General features: G+C 44.3%; 2 protein-coding genes across 10 annotated transcripts in view; one reads left to right on the forward strand and one right to left on the reverse strand.

The window, feature by feature from the left end:
* ERICH1 (glutamate rich 1) overlaps positions 1-1950 on the reverse strand; it is a 100562-nt gene extending 98612 nt beyond the window's left edge. For 4 of the 6 annotated variants that reach the window (XM_030037040.2, XM_030037039.2, XM_030037042.2 and 1 more), the window contains exon 1: positions 1844-1948. In XM_030037040.2, coding sequence (XP_029892900.1) covers positions 1844-1865 — 22 coding nt within the window. In that variant the 5' untranslated portion in view covers positions 1866-1948. Of the gene's footprint in view, positions 1-1843 lie in introns of all 6 variants that reach the window. The other 2 variants (XM_030037043.2, XM_030037038.2) reach the window with 1 other exon arrangement.
* A 293-nt stretch (positions 1951-2243) lies between these two features.
* The window catches only part of DLGAP2 (DLG associated protein 2), a 482669-nt gene continuing 461360 nt past the window's right edge, over positions 2244-23552 (forward strand). For all 4 annotated transcript variants that reach the window (XM_030037650.2, XM_030037651.2, XM_030037654.2 and 1 more), the window contains exon 1: positions 2244-2416. In XM_030037650.2, the coding sequence (XP_029893510.1) occupies positions 2399-2416 (18 nt within the window). In that variant the 5' untranslated portion in view covers positions 2244-2398. The remainder of the gene's footprint in view (positions 2417-23552) is intronic.

A 23552-nucleotide genomic window follows, 5' to 3' on the forward strand; every position in this document is an offset into this window, starting at 1 on the left:
TACACCTGCCCAACCCTTTCCTGGCAAAGTGAAGCGCACTTCACTTATCTCCACTGCTGGCTTACTGTCTTTCCACTATTTAGATTTTCTTAACTGACAATTAGACCCATGACTTACAAGCTGTTGACCATCCTGTTTTTTCTGTATTATGGCCACGTTCAATACAAAATAAAAAGCTTCAGTGTTCACTTGTAATGCAGACAAAAGTCTATCTTCCGCATCTTCAACCTACGCCCATAGACAGGAGCAAAAACAACCTTAAAGAGAAGCAGCTAAACCTTCTTTTTCAGCTCTTTTCTGAGACACCCGCCTTTTTTAAAAATGTATATAGTTTTACACAATAGAAAGTCAACAGTTTCCATATGTGCTATTGGCTGCTGAGGCTCAGCAGATGATGTTGTAAACTCTTCCAGTTTTGTTATTTCATCCCAGGTGACCACGTGGCATGCTTATCATCCTTGTATTCCTCGCTGTATTTTCTTCCCAATCTTAAGTCATCAGTCCTTAGAGTGGCTGAAGAAAACATAAGTGATTTCTAACTTTACACGGTAAAGGCAGTCACTCAGCACGATCATTTTAGCTTTCTCTTCCACCGTACTGAAACAAGTAGTTCTCTATTTGACCTCTGGTTTTAAACAATTTGAGTGCTTTGTAATTTGTCTCCCCCATTCTTGGCTCTAGAGTCACACATTTATTTACAAGTGAATGAACTCACTCTTCCCAACTCTCTAACCTTCTCCCAGAAGACATCAATTTGCAATTCTCTGGTTTTCCTCAAAGGAAGTCAAACCAGAAACAAAACAGTTACTCCATCTGCCTTCTCCATTCCTCAGAATGAAGCCGCATCTAAAACACAGAATTCTACTCTGTTTTATACTTCTTTCAAAACCATCACCAGCTGCAGTCAGCAAATAGCTTAAACACTAACCCTTGCTGTTCAGTCTCACTCTCACGTTGCTCTTCTCACAGGAAGGATTCACGTTTCAGAATGCTGGAACTGGTTGAAAACTCAAGAGCCAGCCACAAAGTCACTACAGTAGGCAGGCATTCAACTCTCTTATAGCTCAGCCCAACTCAATCCCCCTTAAGAACAAGGTATCACTTAAAGAACACCTGTATTTTTATTATTGCATTCTTCCTGAGCAAAGCCACGTCTTATAAAAGATAAAGGCAAACCAAACGGACTGAAGTTATGCTTGGATAAGCGAAGGGTTTTTTTTTTTTTCCTTTGCAAGCACAGTACCATACTTTTGTCAGAACTGCACTAACTCGCTTTAAATAAGCCAGGCTCCGCGGCCACTAACGAGCACACATAACACGTGCATACTGAGAAAAAGAGGTGCTCATCCTAAAATACTTTCTGATTAGGGCAGTAGTTTCACGTACCTCCCCCCCCTCCCCCAGGCAGGAACACCCAGCAGCAGGAACTCTCCCTGGCAGCCCCGAGCCAGAGGGGCTACAGGACAGGAGCTCCGAGGGGGGCTCAGACCACCAGGCCGTGCCTCCCCTCGCCCTGCACGCCCGCCGCCTTCCCCTCAGGGCCCCCCCGCCGGGAGGCATCCCCCCCCCCCACAAGGCGACCCCAGGCCGCCCGCCGCCCCTCTTGCCGGAGCTCCCCTCCTCCGGCTTCCCACCGCCCTCCCCCGCGGGGAAAGGCACGGCGGAGAGGGACAGGAACGGCGGCAGCACGGTACGCCCGGGCGGAAACGCGCCTCAGCCGAGGGCGGCCGCGGCCGGTAACCGCCGCCCCGCCGGGCTCCCTCGTCCCCAGCCCCAAGGAGCGGGCGCGGCAGCAGAGACGCCCCCGCTCGACGCCCCCTCACCCGGCCCGGCCTCTCCTCACCTTCCCGCCTGCTGAGGGCCATGGCCCCGGCCGCGCGGGCGGCCCCCTCCGAGGAGCCCGACCTGCCCCTCAGCAGCCGCCAGCCCCGCGCTCGCCCTCCTTCCTGCTCGCCGCCGCGCCTGTCCGTCACGGGACCGGAGACGCGCCATTGGCGGAGGCGGTGGCAGGGGCGGGGCCGCGCGGCCCCTCCCGCCCTCCCTCCCCGGCCGGCGCGCTGCCCGCGGGTTCCGGCAGGGGGAGCGCGGCTGCGCAGAGCCGGGCGGGCGCCGCCGCCGCCGCCGCCGCCGCCGAAGGCGCGGGAGCGAGGGCGGGGGTGCGCGCGGGGAGGGGAGGGAACGGGAAGGGGGGTGGGGTGGGGGGGGGGCGGCGCGCGGCGGGCGGCCCCGGCGGCGCGCGGGGAGCGGGCGGCGGCGGCGGCGGCGCCCCGGCGGGGTGAGAGTCGCCGGGGTGATGGTGGGCGCGCGCCGCTGCTGCCGCTGCCGGCCGGGCGTCTCCTTCACCTGACCCGGCAGCCCCGCGCGCAGCCCGCACCCGCCGCGTTAATAATGCACTAGAATGTCAGCGCTGAAAAAGGTAGGGAGGGACGGGAGCGACGGCAGGGAGGGAGGGGGCCGCCGTCGGGGCGGCGGGCGCGCCGCGCTCCTCGCGGGATGCCCCCGCCCGGGCGGCGGAGGGAACGGGGGTGCCGCTGCCCGCGGGGACCGCCGCCGTCGGGGACCCGTGCCCGGGCGGCGGGGGGGTTGGGGGGGGGGGGGCGCCGTCGGTTGTGGTGTCCTCCGCCGTCACCGGCGGGTCCCGGCGCAGCGCTGGCCGCGGCGGGGGTCTCGCCGCGGCGCGGAGCGGCCCGGGCGGGACGGTGGCGCGGCGGGGTGCCCTGTGCCGGCGCGGGGCGGCCGCGGGCTGGCATCGGCCGCGGACGGCGGGGAGAGGCGGCGTGGGGGGGGGGGGGACGACGGACCCTCCGTGCGGCCGGTTTGGCCGGGGGGAGCGGCGGGGCGGGGGATGCTGCGCGCCGAGCCGCAGTACTGGCGGCGGTTTAAATTTTGGGAGCGCCTGATGCCCGGGGCTGCCCCGCCAGGAGGGACCGGGGGCTGCGGCCGCGCCGCCGCCTGCGCCGCTCCCCCCGCTTTCCCTTCCCGGCCGCCGCGCCGCGGAGGGCGCGGGTCCGTCGGAGGGGCCGCGCTGCTCGCCCCGGCCTCTCACAGCCCCCCCCCCCCCCCCCGGAGGGGCGGCCGGGCCCCGGGGGGGGGAGCGGCGGGGCCGCAGCCCGGCATCCGAGGAGGGGCGGGCGGCGGGTGCGTCCCGCGCCGGCTCCGCGCGTCCGCCTCTCCGCGGGCGCGCAGGGCTCGGCGCGGTCGGGCAGGTCCGCGGGGGCCGGCGGCGTCTGCCGCGCTGTCCCCGGCGGCCGGGGCGGCCGGGGCCGGCTCTCCCCGTGGCGTTTGCCGCCGGCTGGGCCGAGCGGCTCCGCGGTCCTTTGAGACGCCGTCAGCCGGGGAAATGAAGCCGTTCGCCGGCGTCCCGCTCCGGCCCGTCTCGCCTCCCCGAAAGTCGCCTCCCGCAGCGGAGCCGGCCAACGGCCCGGCGGCCGCCACCTCGGGGCGGGAGCGGGTGCGGGAGGGGAGCGGGGGGGAGCCCTCCGGCCGGCGGCGAGCGCCGAAGGGGCTTTCTCCTGCGGCCCCGCTTTCTGCCGCCGTCGCAACCTAATTCTTAGCCCGGTGGTGCCCCGGCTCCGCCGGCCGTGCCGGCGCCGTACGGCCTGGCGTTTCGCCACGAACGCGGCCGTCAGCGCTTCGGCCTCAACTTCCCTGAAACTTCGGAGGGTTCGCGGTCTTCGGCCAGGAACCGCCCGGCTGTTCCCGTCTGCGCTCCGGCAGGGCACGGGCTCGCAGCGGCTTCGCGTGTCCCGGGAGCGGGGGACGTTCGAAGGAGTCTCCTCCGAAGCGGAGCCCTCGGACGGAGACGGGGCGCTCGGCGCGGTGCGAGCCCGAGGACGCGGCTGTGAAACTGGAGCGCTGGAGTTGCGCTCGGCGTGTATTTCTGCGCGCTTCGGAGCAGCACCGCCAGCGGAGCGCCAGCGCCGTTTGAAATACGGAACGGCTCTCCTCCTTTAGGTGGTGGATGGCCGCAAGCGGGCACCCTGCTAGGAGGAAGGGTCACCTCGGTGTGTGACCGAGGGCAGGCGACCGCGGAGTCCCCCGTGGGGTCCGGGCGGCGGGATGCTTTGCGCTGTGGCTTGGGATGTGGCAGGGGAAGAGTGTGGGTTGCGCTGGACTCGTTTTAAGAAGGCGGCTCTGGGGTAGAGCAGGGGGTGATAGTGTTTCATGATGCAAATGCATTTGAGGTGTGAGCCCTTCCCAGCTGTGATTAGTTTCAGTTCCGCCTTTGTGTTTTATCTGGAAAACAGGTAAAATGGGAAGCGCAGAAGTTTTATACTTCTATGCTTTCAGCAATATAGCAATTATACTTTCGAGTCATTTCCAGATGGTTTGCACAAAGCATTTTCTTTCAGAATTACAAGTTTTAATTTTTTCTAGCTATTTTTACAGTGCTTACCAGATTTTATCATTTATATTTGAAAGGTTGTTCTCCCCCCACCACCCCCGCCCCCTGTTATTTTGCATGCTTTTCCAGATGTCTGGTATCTGGTTAAAATGGACTCAGATGATGTTCAACGGTTTTATGAATTACAATGTTATGCATTGGAGATTTAATTCTGAGTGCTGTGTAGTCAGACCCTGTGTGATCTGACATAATATTCCTAAGTTAAAGAATGCATTTATTATGCCATTGTTCAGTTACACACGAAGTAAAAACCAGGACTGTCAAATATTCGTTGATTCTATTTTAGATTATTTTTAGCTTTTGATTTTAGTACTATAAGGTGCTATTTGCATTTAGTTAAACGTGTATCTAGTTTGCACTAGAATGGTACAGGGCATACCTCTGTTGTTAACTTTTTAGAATTTCTAGACCCTCTGAAATGAGCTTAAATTTCTGGTACAAGTTGAAGTTACACTTCGAGTGAAGTCATAAATGCTTTAAACAAGCATTTAACAGCCAGCAAACATAGACTGCTCTTGACAGAGGTGTTGAGGAGAATGTGTTTTGTCTATGTAACATGTAAAACCGCACAGTCGAATCCAAGATTTGCTGAATTGGTGGTTATATTCCTAATGACTTAATGGGATCAGGATTTCACACTTGTGCAGGGCAAAGTCCCACCTGTATTAGTGGTGATGTTGTTGGCTATGCCAAGCTGTTAAAAGAAGTTACCAAATCAAAGCAAAAATGTCAAGGTCCATTATGCCTAACTAAAAATTATATTCTAACAAATTCCAATGTATGAAGCAAGTTACTTTAATATTAGTTGGTAGATGTGATAGGAGAAATGTATCCCTGAGTAGGACATTCATGCCTGATCCTGAGGAAAGCTTGGGTATTCAGTTCCCACTGTGTCTGAACACCAGGTAGCATCCCACGCAGAGGGTACCTGCCTCGGCAGCCTTTCCTGACCATTGCCCGTCCTGGTCAGGTTACCACCTCAGGGTTACAACAGGTTTTTCTGACGGCAGATGTTCTAAAGGAAATACACACAGACGCAGTCTGGATGACTAAATTTCAGCTTGATTGAGAGCTTTGTCTGGCTAAATTATGGACATTGGAGTAATTACTGGGGTAGTTTTTGTGTGCCTTAACAAAGGTGGTAAAATGTTATTTTACACCTGCCTTTGGCAGGAACTTTTTTTCCTGCTTGCAATTACACGTAGTCAAAGCAATTTCCTTGTATAGCTATGATAATCCTATGAGTAGTTTGGGTAATAAAAAGAACATTGAAATAAACCCCTGTTTTTTCTGAGGTATACCATTGGGGGCCCTTTCAAATTGCATCAGTCAAACAAAAACAGCTGCTTCAGTTCTACTCCATGAACAAGACAAGTCTTATTTGCTGCTTCAGTTCATCACTACAGTGAATTTGTTTATCTAACCATGCATGGTGAATGAGAGGACCACTAATGCAAGAAGTTAGTGTTAGCTCATCAGTTATGATTGTATTTAAGGGAGACTTTCAGTTCTTAGAAATGTATTTTATGGGCCAAAATATCCCACCTGAATTGAAAATACTCTGTTTGCTAAATGGGTAGTTTTGTTTGAATAACTAGAGAAAAAAATAGTCTTGTAGTTCAGTTTGCCTTGCAAAAAAATCATAGTCATCCACAAACCATATGGCTTTCTTACCTCTGGTAGAGAAATATCTCTCTGCATGGCAGATACAGCATGTCAACAGCTATGATCAAATATAAGTAGAAGTGAGCATGGATGAATCAGAATCTCTTTTAAAGGAGACCTGTTGGAGACCACAACTTCTCATATTTAAGTCCATATATATCTCCATTATAGAATTATATTTCCCGAAACAGATTATAGTTCATCACAGCTACTTTCTGTTGTAGGGGCCAAAATGATTCATTAAAGTAAAGTAAGTACTCTTCCCGTGATATTTATTTAGGAAATGTCAAGTAGCAGTTTATTCATTTAGTACACGCTCAGTTGTGATGAGAGGATGGAAATCACTGCAGTTAGATTTCTCAATCAGTGTTTCTACGCATGCATATATATTTGGTCTCACTCTGCTTTTATGTTTCTCACTGTACTTTCTTAAATAGTGCTTTTGTGCATAAAATTTACTTATCTTCCATGCATTTTTATTCCACGTTTGACACATTCCGCTGTCCTTGCCAGTTTTGAAAATGAACAACAAATAGCTTCCAATATGGCATTGGCCTTTTAGCCCTCTGAATGTTTTTTTGTTTTTTTTTTTTTTTTAGTTTTCTAACCATATATTCTTACAATCTAAAAAGACTTTCTTTCCACCTTTGGTAGTCAATATGGTATATACCTGCAGTTAGCAGAGATGCATGGGTTATACCATAGATGAAGGCTTTTATCTCGCAAGGGGAGTCGGTGTCTATTATCCTCAGTAGATGTTGCCACCACTGTGTGTAGATGATGTAGATAAATTGACAGTAATGAAACATGTCAAAAATGTGGTCAAATACATACATAAATCCAACAAGGCAAAAATCACTAATTTAGAGATTCAGACTGTACATAGGCACAAATAACAGGAAGAGAAGTATACACCAGAGCTTTCTATCTATCTGTAGCTCCCATCTTGAGTCCTTCATAGCTGCTCCTTCTCCTCCCAAAATCCTTCCACCACTCTCAATTTTGTATCTTCCATCTTAAATACTCTCTTTAAAAAGTACGTTTGTTACGTCAAAGGAAAGAAGAGCATCTTAGGGTTGTCAGATTAACCTGAGCTCCGTTTGAACGCAAAAAGTTGTTGCAAGCCAAAGTTTATTCTAGCAAATGTAAAGGTTAAGTCTTGATAGTGAAGTTGAAAACAGTTAGGAAAGCCTAAAACTAAGGAACACAAATTTAGGGAGAAATTGGACATCAGTCTCTCATGTAGTGGTCATTTAAGGTGTCTCTGATACATATTTCATTTTGGAAGCTGAGAGGCTGCTTGGGCAGTGTTCAGCCTCTGGAGTGCTGCCTTTCAGAGCGAGCAACTCCCCTGCCTTGCCCTGGAGAGGTAGCAGGTCAGTACTGAGAATAAGAATTCAAAACATTTTTTTGTACCATGTCCTTATTCTCTTTCTTCTTTAATTTAGGTGATACTGTATTTTCAATAATCCCAAAGGTGTGGAGGAGAATGCAAATTAATTGTTTAAGCTTGTCTGGAATCTAATTACCCTTAGCGTGCCAGGGTTTTTTAATATGTTGACTTCCTACATGAGATTTATTTTTGTGTATTGGAGGTCAACTGAACTAGTTTCCTGTGGTTCTTTACTTTTTGACAGTATGGTTTACATTGTAAAACTTTGTAATGCCTTAATAATGTTATGCAAATTACATATCATAAAATATCCGCCAAGTCTTCAGCAATTCTCCTAGTTTCGCAACTGAATAGGCTGGTGACTTTTCATAGAAACCATATACGGTATGATTAATGGTGCAGATAATCAACGTAGGCTTTAAGGAAACTTTGTCCAAACCATTTCACTCTTGCATGGTCGTTCTTAGAGCTCGTGCAGCTGCAGGGGTACAGAAGTATGTTTTATTGCATTATTGTGTATTTTACTGGCAGTGAGGAGTAGAAAGAACTTCCCAGCCTTCGCGCCTGCCTTCTAGTTTCACAAGTAGCCTATAAAAATAACACTGAACAAATAGCTTCAATTGGCACAAGTGGGACGTTATTTTTGACCCTCATTTTTTCCCCTGAATGTCCCCCTCAATGGCAGACAGTAGAGAGAATCTCAGGTAGTTACTACTCCTTTTATTTCTTATAGAGTAATCTAAAAATAGCGGGGGGGGGGGGGGGGAGGAAAAACCCCCAGAGGATCTTCCAATTTCACATTATTATTGATTTATGGCTTAATAAGTCATTGGGATATAAAGCTATAGAGCATAAACACTCTTACTCTATTGAATTTGTCTAAACAGAGTCCAAGTAAGATAAAAGATGACACTTCTGCTTCATTCACGCAGACTGAAATTCTTTCCAAAGAGCATCAGTATAAGGCCACCTTTATCCTCTGCACAACAGCGGATTTCACTTAAATGAACAAATAATATTCTTTAGTTTTAGAGATTGATAACAATTATCTTCCTTGATGAGCAGAAAGGAGGACAAAGCTTGCTTTTCTTCCTTTGATTTACTTCCCTTGATCTGCAGCCTTTCAAATCCTGCGTAGTTGAAGCTACAGGAAGAATCTGGGCCTTTTTTTAGGCTAGAAAAGGAAGTGAAAAAGCACAGTCAAGTTTCTTGAAAAGACTACGTATCTGTCTGAATTCTTTATCATACCCTTAACCAGGCTTCCTCATGAAAACACGATGTATAGGAAATAATATGTAGACTTAATAATATTTACTTTTTAAAAATTGGGGCATGAAGACATCGCATAGCAAGATGTTGCGTACAAGTAAGAAGTATTAATATCCTCTAGCTGGGAAGACTTTGGGCTCCCATTGGTAAGAGTGACACAAGGTTCACCTTCCTTCTGAAGGAGAATTCGAGCCCCTCTGATGTTTCCAGCCCTTTCTGGCTGCAGGACGTGAAACTGATCTTTTCTTTGATGGCGACTTGTGGCTTTGTTCTCCAGCATCTGGCCTGGTTTTTGGCTATTTTGTGGTTATCTTTGCCATAATGTTTCACTTAAAGGTAAGACATTTTAAAAACGTGATTGTTAAGTGTTCCTGTTATGCATTGTATACACTGTCATTTGATTTTTATTTCAGTCTGAGATTTTGATCTCACTCCTTTGAGGGTCTGTTTACAAATGGTGTCATTTAGGAATAGCTACTGTAGTTTGTATTCATACTGCAAATGTCCAAAATTAGTTTTCAGAGCTAGATAAATTATTGGATTTAAGAGAATAACTTCAATATTGAAGAGATTAATTTTAAAATAACTAATGTAAGAGGTGTTTCCTTAGTAGCTTAACAGAAATTTAAGTTTGCTCTTTTCCTTTCTGGAATGCAAGTGGATAAATGGGAGTGCTGCTTTTTTCCCATACGTTTTAGTAGGCCGAGAAATGAAAATGTTACACATAGGCTAGGCATGGCTCCTTCACAACACACAGGTTATTTAAACTGCTGTATACTACGATTTGTAGCTCAGAGTGTTTTTGTCACAAATATCTGCAGTTTATAGCATTATATGCAGAAAAGGCAGCAGTACATCTGAAAATGCAGCATTACTTTTGCTGCCAGTCCTGAAATGCATTGGATTCTATAGCGTCTCCCATCTCCATGCACGTCAGTTTTTATTCATTATGCAAGAGGTGAATATAGTAAGTGAGGTGTTTCAAAAGAAATTATTTTGATGAAGTTGAAGAGGGATGCAATTAGTTATGATATCCTGTACTTTTGTAATAATATGTATCCATATTAAGTAATTAGATAACAGTTTTCTTAAATGATAATTTAGAATTTACTACTCCAAAATCTTAACGTGGATGACACTTTTAAAAGAGAAAGCATGTCTCCGTGTTACTTTTCAGCCTTATTCCTCCTTTTGTAAAGTGATACATTCTTATATCGCACTGACCTTTCTTAGGAAAAGTTGAACTACCTACACTTCAAGACTTCAGCTGCAATGAGATTTAGAAAGTTATATATTACTTTATGAATTCAAAGGCACATACACTGACCTTTGAAAATAATGAAACAGATGACCGAAGCATTATAATAGATCTAAATAGTTAAATTCAATAGTTTGAAGGTCTGTTACCTTAATTTTCAAATCAAGAAGGGATAGATTAATTCTGAAATTAATTCCCAAAGTTTTTCTCTTTTCCCTCCATAAAAATGTTACTCTACAGCTAAAATAAATTGTTAAAGGTTACGTAAATCAGTGGAAATATTCTTACGTCCACCAATTAAAGATCTCCTATAGTAATGTGTGTTCATTCTTGAGGTCATTTATAGTGCAGTTAATGTTCTCTTATATTGTTTGGTTTTGAGTTTTCTTTTTGACATAACATTTCATTCTTTTTGTTAATTGCTGTATTTCAAAACAGTGTTTTCATTTTATGGTGCTTTTGGAGATTGTACATTCCTTAGTAAATGTCTCATCTGATACATTAATACTTTTAACATCTACAGTGCTTATGATTTAGAGCAGGGTGGAAGTCACTCTCAAATACTCCTTGTCATGGATAAATTATGAAACATACTTCCTTTGCTAACCAGTGTCAGGTCTCTGATCAGTTCCCTGTGATTTTCTATTTCTTTTTACTTTCCAAAATTGTCACGAATTGCTGTCCTAAAAAATGATACAGAAGGAGCAAAATACAAAGCTGAGAAGTGCAGTGTATGCCAGCCTGTAGAATGCTGCTTTGATCAATAAAATAGGAAAGTTTCTCCCATATAACTGTATCACATTCAGACTCCGGTCTCTCTCCTGGCATCTGCTTGTAGGTAACCGTTTATTTAGTTGTGTACCCAACTAATAGATTTTATTTTTCTTTTCATTTTTTTTTAGAAAGTTGACAAATGCCTTTTCCAAACTTCCTTTAATAGAATATTTTCTACATGTTTATTCATTTCTTTAAATTATACTCCGTTATTTTAAAAACTTTGTGATATGCTTTCGAATTTGATGGAATTTCATTCAAAATGTTCTGACAAATGTCCATCTGTTACTCCACAGCATGTACACGGACACTGAAACTTAGCAAACTAGTGGGATCCCTGAGAATCAAGAGAATGTGTGAAGCCTTACATTCTGATTACAGCGTTGAAACGAAAGATAACATTTTCCTTCACTGCTTGAAAGATCAGTGCTCTAAGTACAGCTTGTGTTAACATTTGTGTTTTCCTGCACTTAGTGTTGCAATGTATCAGCCGAAGGGTGAGCAGACGCAAGAGCAAGCCCAAGTTAACATTGGAAAAAAGGGAGAGTATTACGGAGGGGTTTAAGGAAGTGTTGTGATACTGCTTGGCACCAGAAGAAAAGGAGACAAATGGTCAAGGCTATAAATGAAAGTGTCTGAATGTAGCAGTGAAGAGATCCTAATAGGGCAGTACAGAGGATGACTATTTTGGTTGTCTTCTTCTGGTTACATACAACAGGCAGGAACAAACTGCATAGCATCTCTTTCCTGAGGTATCGTACACAAACTGCAGCATGAAAGACTGACAGACTTAAATATTTTCATGTGTACAAGATAAACCTGCACAGATTATAGAAACAGTCATCAGCATCGTATAATGCATCTTGATATGTAAAAATGTCTAGAAGGAGCTCAGCTGATAAGAGGTAGCTGCCAGGCTGCATTTGTAGTGTTCTTTACTTGAAAAACAGATTACCCGTAAAATAGGGTAGCTTGTCAACCTCCCCCCCAGGAAGTCATTTACTGCAAGGAAACATTGTACCGCTCTTAATTTCAGTTGCATAATTCCACATAATGATGAATAAAATTTGCCTCTCTTTTTCAACGTCTTTCATGGGGCTGCTCCAAGTTACCCTGAAGAAATATCTTTCTTGTTATTATCACGATTTGCCACGTAAGCTGCGTTCCTCTTGACCAATGGAACAAATTTTTCCTATGTTTCTGATTTTGGAGCACAAGGAACAAAGTATTCTTGGCAGCCAGGCTGTTCCCGTGTGAATTCTCTTCTGAAAGACATCAGTGTGATCATTAGTCTTAATTTTTTTCAGAGCAAAACAGAAAATCCTCTTCTCCAGCCTTGTCCTCCCTTCGTAAATATGTCCAGCTCTTGTAATCATTACCACTGGTGAAATCTCATCTGAAAGACTTGCAAGAAGTACCAAAATAAACAGCAATGTATGTGCACGCAAGATGTCTCTGTTATGAAAGTATGATGGATACACTGAAATATTAGTAAAAACTTCTTGATGCCTTCCCTTTAAAACTGTGCCTATGAAAATTTACTTTACCACCCAGTACTACTATTTATTGGCTATAGCTACTAATACTGTGCGGTTTGATCTAGAGGATTTTGTGGTATTCTTCTTAATTGATTGATATTTCATGTATTGTTTTAACAGGAATCTGTGCCAACCTATATACCATAAACCTATTAGAAAAATCTGTACTGTATACATAAGCAACAAATTGTGATTAGACCCAAGCATTTATATACCTTCCACAAAGGAGAGTAGAGAAAGAGTTAAGACTGCAGACCTAACAGTAACTTTTCAACATCTTTAGTATCCTTAGATTTCACAGAAATTTTAAGAGTAGTTTAAATATTCCCACAGGAAAAGAAAAAAGATAAAAGAAGTGACTAAAGTACAATAAAATAAAACAAAACAAAGTGGAAAGTCAGAAGATAATATAGAATTAACAGTACTGAGCAATACCAAATTAGTATTCATATAGTCATTATGAAGATGAAACTAGTAATAATTTCACTTTTTTCCATATGGAGGCAGTTAATTGTTCCTAAGTATATGGAAAAGCTCATGAACTGAAAGACTAAACCAGAATAGAACCGATTCCTGTAAAAATTGAAATATGATGTAATATCATTTAGTGGTTATGTACAGAATTTTTTTTCTTCCTCACACGTGACGTAAAATTTTTATTCAGAAATCAGTGAAAAGAATTTTCTGGAACGTTGCCTGTTGTCACTAGGAAACACCGACATCTTTCTGAATTTCCTTGATAAAAGCATTTTCATTGTTTTTTTCCCACAGCAGACTACTAAATTTCAGGTGGTGCTGAAGTGACATATTTGTGAATTCACGTAAAAACACCCTCCATGTGTTTGTGCCCGAACCTGGGCCTTCGCGTAGCTGCTTGGTGCCGTAAAAGGGGCTGACCGAAATCTCCGTTTCCATTTGTGGTTTGGTCCCTGGGAAAATTGCAGGCTTTCTCTTGCCCACTGGCAGTTTATTTGCTTTACCTGTGCTCGATTCTGTGTCGTGTGAGTGAGTCGAGGGGTGAAGGAGAAAGCGGCATCCTCATTTTTGGCAGGAGGAGACATTTTGATAGCACCGCCTTGCGCTAGCGACGAGATGTGGTTGGGCTCCCGTTAGTGCCCGGCGTCGCTTGAGGTGCCGTAGCATCTCCGAGACGCCCGTGCGGCCCCGGCTGGCGCAACAGGGGCTGGCTGGTGTCCCGGCCAGGGCCACCCAGCGCCTCGGAGGGACCACCGGCTCCCGGGGTGGCCTCAGGGCCACGTTGGGGACGCCAGGTAGTCACCCTTCTGCCCCTCAGCCGTTGCCTCGGAAGGGTCCCACGTAACCTGTATCTGCCAACGTGATACGTGTCTGCCCGCCTCAGGTATCTCGAGGTTTCCCAAATAACGCCAGGCACCCATTTGCGAGCGACCAAATCCTGCCCTAGGCACGTGCTGCCGTCACGCCCAGGGGAGCTGTCGAAGAGGCTGTACCTCCCTGGAAGCATTGACTTTGACGGAAACAACTTCACTGGGAAAACAAAACTAACAGATCCTAGAGATTTAAATGCATTTGTGTTTGTTATTTGATATAATAAATGAGCACACATAAATTGCTCTCCAGATATGCTTGGAGAACATTGTGCTGCCCGTGTGCAAATTTGAGCTGTCAGTTGCTCAGACTTCAGCTTATTTGTATTTAGTTTTTGCAAATTAGCCTACTTCCCGGTGAAATCCAGCCATCTCAAATATTTCAAATGTTTGAATTCAGCCATTTGAGTTACGGGTGAACAAGGAAGGTTTTGCCGCCGGACTCAGAGCTGGGTTTTAGGTGCCAGCTGGTGAAGGCATCCCTAAGCGGACGCCGTGTTGTGAGCAGGGGTTTTGGTTTTAGCATCGTGTTTGGGCTGTGTCATACTGCACCGTACCCTTACCCAGGAGGAGTGACTTGAATATATCAACTCTTTGAGGTTAAAAAAAAATAAATCACCTAATTTGGACAGAGCAAGTATGGGCATTTTCAAGTCATAAGGAGCAAAGACTGCCTGCAAGAGAAGCTGTATTTTTGGCTTCACTATGTCACATATGAACAAATAATCTATGTTCCTATTTTTTTTGTAATGGAAAACTGGGAAACGGCATTTTCTTTCTGTTCTTGCTCTTGTCAGAAAAGTAGCCAAATAACCCAAACCACTGGACTGGGATATATGTTTACTGGTGCCTGAAGAGAGAGCATCACCAAGTTATTCTCCCCAAACTTTGCAGTCCCCTTTGTTTGATAGCCGGCCCCCCTTCCGTCGATGCCCACTGAAGGTGTGCCAGGTGCCCGACACCGAGACTTCGCCACACGGGATGCCGTAGCGGCACTTGCCCTGCCTCTGCACTGGTGATGAACGTGCCACCTTCGGGGCTTGTGGCCGACTAAATTGTCTGCGGGTGGGCAAGTCCATTTTTCTGTGGTGTCGGTGAGTAGCCCATCTCTGAACTTGCTGTGAGCTGCCCCAGTCACTGGCGCGATGGGAATTACCGGATTATTTTGGGCTGTTCCTCTGCTGGCATCAGAGAAACCTGGAGAAGGTGCCTGGGGTGGGGGCACCTGAAGATCACTGCCTTCTCCGTCCAAGACGATGTCTTTAGGCCGTACTAAGGCCGAGCAGCATGTTGCGTTTCACTACCAAACCATAATTACAAGCTCTAAAACTTGCCCCGCCACTTTGACACCGACCTCCCTTCAGGTAGCGGTGTTTGGGAAGACCGCAGTCAGCGGTCCTCGCTGCTGATCGCCGGTAAAGACCGAGAAGGGAGACAGATTTAGTGTTTATCCTGAACAGGGCTGCGTGTGCTTTTCCATCATTTTTAGAAATTTCCTTTGAAAGAGCTGACAGTGCGTGATCTATTTTAAATACTGCTTCAGAAGATGAAATTATTTTTGGTCTAAATGAAATCAATAAGCAGTATTAAATATAAGTTAAGGTTTAAGTAAGCGAAAAAAAATGCTGTGACCCTCAGTATTTATCGTATGTGTCAGGCCTGCTATGACAACCTTTATTAGCTAATTAATATCGCCTTTCTGTAAAGCAGACAGCTTACTAAAACCAGCAAAACCTCACTCTGAAGTCCTTCAAAGGCATGAGTAGTAAAAGGTGCAGGTGTGGGGTCTCCTCCTTTATTCCAGGCTTCCCTTTCTCCTCTGGCGTACCTATTCCTCAAAGTCCTGGACCTTGTTCTCCCCGGCTTCCTCGTGTGCATCAGGAATCTTCCCAGTCTTGGTCTGTGTAGCCCAACTGCGAAGTCAGGTGCTGGTAAAACCCCAGTTCGTGCCTCCCTCACCTGCGGTGTTACGAACTCCTCCGTACTGGTGCTGCGCGGCTGAGCTCTGCGGGCGCTGAGGTGTGTACGGCGATGCTCCTGCCTTGCCTTACGGAGATCGCCTTTCCTCTGCCCCTGCTCTCACAGGCAAACGTCTCGGAGTGGACTGGATTTTCCCAACGGAGAAGCATTTTTCAGTTCTTCATAAAAACTAATGCAGCTCTCCCTTGCTAGCTTTTTTTCCCCTCTCTTTGCTGTCTCCTTGCCTCACCATTATAATTCTGATGTTGTTGGTTCTTTCATTTGCTGTATTGAATATTTTCTGAAATAAATAAGAACATTGCTTACATCTGTGGATAATGCTGGTCCCATATGTATGGTACTAGGAAGTGTTGCCTAGCAAATTCTGTGACTCTTGATGAAATATGTTAGTTCCTTTTCATAACTTGCATCTGTTATTTCTCACAGTATTTGATCTATTTTACATGCTTTTGTGATCCTGATTTTAAAGGAAAGAGAAACTGTGGTCAAAGGGACTCATGGACTCAGTTCTTTCTTTGAGACTTTTGTCGCTGGGTATGAGATTCTTCACGTTAAATGTGTACGTTGTAGTTGCCTCCATCTGGGCAGTAACTGGCGCTTACTGGTGCTTCTTGGTTCCCGGTGCGGTGAGCGGGGCGAGGTGGGCAGCCCCAAGGGGGGATCGGTCTCACCCTCGAGCGGGTTCGCTGCACCACGCCTGAGCAACGATGACTGGCGCGGGGGCAGGTTTAGGTTTCTGTCGTGAAGGGTGTATATATTGGTGTGGTGAATTCCATCAGGGAAATCTACGGGTGGTCTCTTTTTTAATACGTTCCAGTAGAATTTTGGCCATACTGTTAAACAAGTCTTGAAGGAGTGAATCTTTTAATTGTAGTTTCTGACTGTTGCTAAAGATGCTTTTAAAGTCAGCATCTGTGCATAAAGACATCAGAAATGACTGATTTTTCTTTAGTGTAAGGCTGCAACTGAACCCACTGTTCTCGTGCATTGAATTCTGCAGGAAGTTGAAAATTGTGCCTTAACATTGCATTAACTTTGAGTTGTATGTCCTGCCTCATGCACACCTGTTTCTTGACAGCAGAAAAAGTCTGTTTTAGAGTAGTTCCACACAGGAGCAGGGTTGGGGTTCATGCCTTCTTTTTTTTTTTTTTTCCTTTTTAAAAAAAAAATTTAAAAAAATCAGTAAATACATTTTTGCCTGATCTTCTGAGATGCTTAGTGATTCTATTCCTTGCTGAGCAGCAGGAGGTTAAGATGTAGAAAAAGGCTGGTTCAGAGTCTATTTGGAACATGCCAATAATAGCAGTTGTTGGTAATGATTCTATTCCTTATGAGTACATGACATGCTCCTTCTCTTGTGATAGAAGCTTTAAATGTTAGTAGCCAGGAAGTGCCAGCATTCTAATTGCTGCCTGTAGTTAAGTACATAAAAATATCAGAGGCGTAAAATATTTTGGCATTAAAAAAAAAAGTAGATGGGTAGAGAAGTAGGGTGCAGTTAAGAATTAAGGAATATAAGGCAGAGGCAAAAGTGTCTACTTGGAATACCTGTTACTGCCTTTGCTTCAAGTATTGGTAAGGGAAGTTTAGCAGTCACGTAAGGAATGTGTTTGTGTTTCCTCACCACCTACGTTTGAAGTGGGGAGCTTTCATCTCTAAGTTCGTCCTTTAAACATGAAGATTTTGAATTTCTAGATAGCTGTGGTGCTGGTTTCAAATGCTAAAAAGTGGAAAGCCGTACAGTGACCTGGAAATGCTAGCTCCATCCATAGTGCTCTTGGAACGTATGCATCCTGCATTGACTTGGCTGATCTGCTCTTGGTTTCAGAAGTGGCAATGCGGTACTGTGCTGCTTTTCACTTGTCCCAGAGTTAAAATAACAAAACAAATGAAAAGTAACAGAAGGATCTCATTCTTTTAGAAGAACAATTTTTGCACATTTTAATTCCAGCTGAACTTATTTTGGCATTTTTGTGAATTAAATCTGCTGCTGACCGTTAGAATGTTAAAGAGAAAATTGCCATTGAAACTGCACGTTTAGTCAAAAGTTATACTTCCATAATCCTGCTAACGTAAAAGGGATAAATTGTCAGTATACATTATGCACATCATTATACACATAGCCATTATCTTTGTCAGTAGCAGATTTATCTGACGATTTTCAAGGTTTTTAAAAATTATTTTAATTAAATGAAGCCCTTGTTGTTGGGTTTTAAAAGCATGTGAAGTTCTGGTTTACCAAGCTGCACCCACAACTGTTTTTAGAAGCAATACAAAGTTTGTCTCAAACTGAGTCAGTGTTAGAAGGTTTCAACTCAGAATGCTTGGAATGATTCAGAGTAAGACTTTAATTTTTTGATATGTAAAAGTAAAAAAATATGCAAAACATTTTATATTCAGATACTTGTAATACCTAAAAAAGCCCTAAGACATATCGGCCTTGCTCCATACGAAACGTCTGTAAGTCATCCTAGTCCTACTGAGTTCAGCATCCTCGATAGGAACATGTTCATGCATAAATACAGAGCCCTCTCTGTTGTCCTGTAAGCATGAAATCAAATCAATTTTTGTGGTTCTTTGTTGCAAAGGCTTTACAATAGAGCCCTAAATAGTTTCATTATTAGAAATTCAGCATTTTTTTGTTCCTCCAGAGAGCCTGTATGCTTTGTGGTTAGGCTGCATGGGCAGGTTACATTTTTTCTGTCCAACTGACTTCTAAACTGTTTTCTGTTGCTTTTGATTATTGAATATTTAGTTTAGCCTGGTTCTGCAGGGCACTGAGGAAAAAGAAGGTAACTGTGTAATACAGATATGACTATTCTCCCTCCAATGCTCATCAACATTGTCATTATCAGTTGTATTCTAATACTGTAGAGACATGTAAAACATTTACATTTTTTATTCATAAAATAAGAGAAATAAGTAGTTTATAGATAAACTATGCATAGATGTAGTACATATCTGTAGATCTGATTTAAGCATAGATAAATAATACTTTGTAGGGAAGATGACCGTAAACTTTTTTCTTCTGCACAACTGTAGCCTGTATGCATTGTCACCATTCAGGCAGTAAATTCTTCAGTTAAAAATGTTTCACTGTACTTTTGTATAAAGTTCGTGTGCAAGGCATGTTGATGTTTTCTACTAAGCTACTAAATGTCACTGTTGCATGCACTACTCTTTGCTTCCGTCAGACTCCTTTTCACTTGTCTGTGAGCATAAATGGTTACTTTTGAGAGTTACATTCTTTATGACCTATTGCTCTAATCAGCTCTACAATCTAGCTACAAATTCTTGGGGTACCATTTATGTCAGAACCTAATGATGATATTCAGTTCAGGGTTAAGATCCCTGAATGTTCTTGTCTGCCTATATATGTGGGGATTCAGCTGCATCAACTCAGACATCTAGTGCCTTTTCGGAAGCCCTAAGTTTTTCCACATGGCCCTCAGCTACTACGCTAAAGGACTCCAGTCTTTCTTAGATCCTATGTAATGTCTCCCAGCCTCAGGTCTTGGGTAAATAGGCAGCCCCAGAAGTCATTAGACATCTGCGTTATGCACTGACTCAATCCCTACATGCCTAAGATCCCACTATAGTGCATGGAGATCTGGTCGGTACAGCAAAAGCAACTGAGAAATTCAGCCAATTGGCCACTATGTATGACATACTTAAGCATCCTATGGTATTTCAGATGCTTTACGTTATCCGAGACATCTGCATGGGTTAGAACATATGTTGTAGAACCTCTGCAGGAGGGTGTATGCTCTTTAGAAATGGCAGTTGGAGGTTAGGCATGATACCTGAGAGCGCCTGCAGTGGCACTAGGCACTGCTATGTGAGCAACTAAATCGAGCCCTCAATGTACGATCGTAGGCACCATTGACTGTACCAGAGGTGTAGGCGCTTTGGTAACTGTAGACACCTGAATTTGAGCATTGTAGATCTATGAGCCGAATTGCACCTCGCTGAGGACCTGGATATTAATTTCACATGATTTTCTTGTTTGGCTGTTCGCCTGTGGTAACTCAAGACTTCATTGTCAGGTATATATGAGAAACTACTAGTCCATCGACTGAATAGTGCCGTTCCCGTAAACTAACCTTCTCTGCTGTTTGGCCTATAAATCTCCTTCAAGATTTTCACTTGAAATCCAAACAATACCCTGTTTTGTACGTCTTCTGTGCCTGATTAAATCTTTGAACAAGCATCACTAATTTTAATGAACCAACATCCAAGTACCTAGGACCATGATTGGCAAGTCATGTCTACAAGCTTTTTATTAAGTCCTTTATTGACCTTCTACTACCGAAACGTCGCTTCAATTTTATGAAGTTCAAATGCTTGAAAAGTGGGAATCTGACGTTTATGGCAATCTTCCCATCAGAGTACAGCTAAGCAGCATGAACAGAAGTCAGGGCCAAAGTCAAACTATGTAATAACCGCAATAACAATACCTCACAATTCTGCATCATCAAAGGTTTTAAATGTGTTTTGCAAATATTAATTAACATCACAACAGAGTGAAGTGCGTATTGTTAGCTTCTGTGCATGTCTGTGAGAATGAGTACTGAATAAAAAAGAAGCTATAAACTCTTCTTGAGACCTTGGGAAAATCATTCATACTGTTAACTTTTACTTGAGCTGGACAGTAGTGCTTCTTCTGTATTCAGTGGGGAGCTGGGATGCTATGCTAACTGGGAGGGTATCGCTATCTAAAATGGCAAGTGTAGGGGTGTTTTTGCAGCCCAAAATAATGTAAATAGGGACTTAGTGCACACTTCTTATTTGCATTTATCACAATGTGTGGAATTCATACAGTGCAGATGTCTCCATCTGAGCTTTTTGCCCTTGCATTTCTTTACAATCAGTGGAGGTCTAGTCAGTGTAAAGTGCAATTAGTCTCATTTTAAAGTAGGTGTCTGAATAGATCAGACTGACTGCAAAGGATGCAGGAGGGTGACTAGTTCAGATGTAGGAGAAGTGAATCTCATCCTACCTGTTCCGTGGGCAAAACTGCTATGATTTTGTCTTTAAAAATATACATTTAACTTTACTGAGCCACAGTTAGCACACCAGATGTAGAAGTGTCTCAGAATAAGTCTGTTCTAAGCATTTACCACAGATTGTCATATCAGAATTTTCATTTAATTAAAAATACCAAATAATTGTTTCATCATGTTACACAAACACGAGGCCAATACTCATATGTCTGTGTGGGTCATCTGGAGCAGCAAGCAATGCGATGAACAAGGTTCTGCAGTGAGGGACTGAGGAAAAGTTCTAGGACTTATTAATTTCTAGGACTTCTACATTCTTCCTTAATGTGATCTCGTGGAACTTTGTTCAGGTTCCCCACACATCTAATGCAATACTAGATGCCCTCGTGTAACCATGCTTATCTCCAGCTGGCTCTCAAGGAAGGTGTGGTCTACTCTAGGTTCTGTGTCTTACCTGCCACTGTGCAGGTGACTGGGGTGCTGGTACCTGAGTGTCTCAGAATGGCACTGCACATCATATATGGACAGTTGGTAAGATCTGCATCAAGATTAAGGTCTGTGAATTTACTTGTCTGCATGTAAGAAGGTGCCAGTATGCTAAGTGTTTATGTTTTTGTGCTCAATTGATCGATTCAACTCATTATTTAATGCAGTAATACATGCATACGCAGGAGAAGGAGGAGAGGGTCATCCACACCTTCCTTACTGCTAAGGCATCTAAACTTGGCATCCACAGAGCAAAAAGTTAGGTTTGTCTCCGAAAGTATCTCAAACAGCACTGGACAGCTGCATTTAAGCAGCTGTATTAATTCCTAGATCTCACCTGAGCAGAAGAAGGGTTTGTCGTGGTTTAACTCCAGCCGGCAGCTAAGCGCCACGCAGCCGCTCACTCACTCCCCCACCACCCAGTGGGATGGGGGAGAAAATGGGGAAAAGAAGTAAAACTCGTGGGTTGAGAAAAGAACGGTTTAATAGAACAGAAAAGAAGAAACTAATAATGGTAATGATAACACTAATAAAATGACAACAGCAATAATGAAAGGATTGGAATGTACAAATGATGCGCAGTGCAATTGCTCACCACCCACCGACCGGCACCCAGCTAGTCCCCGAGCAGCGATTCCCCCGCCCCCAGTCCCCCCAGTTCCTATACTGGATGTGACGTCACATGGTATGGAATACCCCATTGGCCAGTTTGGGTCAGCTGCCCTGGCTGTGTCCTGTGCCAACTTCTTGTGCCCCTCCAGCTTTCTCGCTGGCTGGGCATGAGAAGCTGAAAAATCCTTGACTTTAGACTAAACCCTACTTAGCAACAACTGAAACCATCAGTGTTATCAACATTCTTGGCATACTGAACTCAAAACATAGCACCGTACCAGCTACTAGGAAGACAGTTAACTCTATCCAGCTGAAACCAGGACAGGGTTTTATACCTAGCATACCTGTAGGCATGTATGTGTAAAAAACTATGTCTAGATCTCTTAAAAGTTATCCTCATCTAGAAGAAAATCATGTTCTAGACAGTAGTTTGCTGCACTGAGAATTTCAGAGCAAGCACAGATCATCCACACTGGTACTGCACACATTTCCTGACCTGAGCTCTCATCCTCATCCTAATTATCTGTAGTTTCCTTCTGCCCTGTTTCTTTCAAAGTCATGCCTGATTTTCCTACTGGGAAAATACATTACTCTTTTAAAGTAAGTGAGTAGGATTTATGGTACATTTTTTGTTATTCTCCGTAATCAAATGTTTCTTCTACAGCAATAGCTGGATATTGACGTAGTACCTCATAAAATTAATCCAAGAATTATTTTAGTGGATTTTGACAACTTTCAAAAGACTTGGAGATTGCTTCATGTTGGAAGAAAGCAGATCTCTGGGATCCTATGCACGATGGTAGTTTTCTGCCAGCTTTTACTGGTAGGGGATGTCTCAGTAATCAGCAATACAGCAAAAATCCCCCACTTCCAAACAAACAAATGAACAAAAATACCCCCCACCAAAAAAAAAAAAAAAAACGTGAAGCAATTTAAAGCACTAAGAAAATCCATATGTAAGATTTTAGTAAATTTCTGTGTATGGGACCTGCATCAGTGTCACTGAAACCAATAGATAGTTTGATGCTGAATTTCTTACAGATTTTTTTTAAAAAATAATGTTATTCACATGCTGATCACACAATTTACTAGGAAATTCCTTGAAATTCCATTCTGTATTCAAACACTAGGTGATTTAAATATGAAGAAGAAACAACATGTTGCTAATGCACATTGAAGTGGATGAATATTTAAGCCCTATGTTTGCTATGAAACCACAAGTGGTGCGTTGTGGGATATCCACAGCAGTTGCAAAAGAGTATTAAGTGATTCATGTGGTGTTTTTTCTAAGGAATAAATATTCTAAGTCAGTGTGGCCAGTCAAGCCACAGAACTCAGATATCCTGCTCAAGTGCTGTAGCTACAAGGCATGTATTTAATATCTTATATTTTAAAATCAATCGTAAAATTTTAATGCTTAAACTTAGGAAGGTTGAATTATAAGCTACGTTAATTGCGAAGGGCAAGTCCATTAGTACCAATCCAGATTTAGCACACTTACTCTTGCTAGTGAAAATGCCAGGCAAGAAAAAAGGCCAGAAGTGTTAGCAGTCTGCCGGTCGGGGACTCCACAGGAAAGGCAAATTATAAATGGTGGGAGTTACAGAAAGAATAATGTGAGTCATATTAAGAAGCTGTGTGTATCTAAGCAGAGCAGCGGACAAGTGTGTATTTGCTTTACCTGTACCTACTGCACAGCAGCCTTATATTCACCATCTAGCAGAGTAAATGGCGTAACTAAATGGAGGGGTGGGAAGGCAAGCTGCGAGGGAGGATCTCCTCTCGTCTGCGTGAGGGCGATGCTCTGCACAGTCTAATAAGCCCTG

The sequence above is a fragment of the Aquila chrysaetos genome, chromosome 15 (genome assembly GCF_900496995.4).
Source record: "Aquila chrysaetos chrysaetos chromosome 15, bAquChr1.4, whole genome shotgun sequence".
NCBI lineage: Eukaryota > Metazoa > Chordata > Aves > Accipitriformes > Accipitridae > Aquila > Aquila chrysaetos.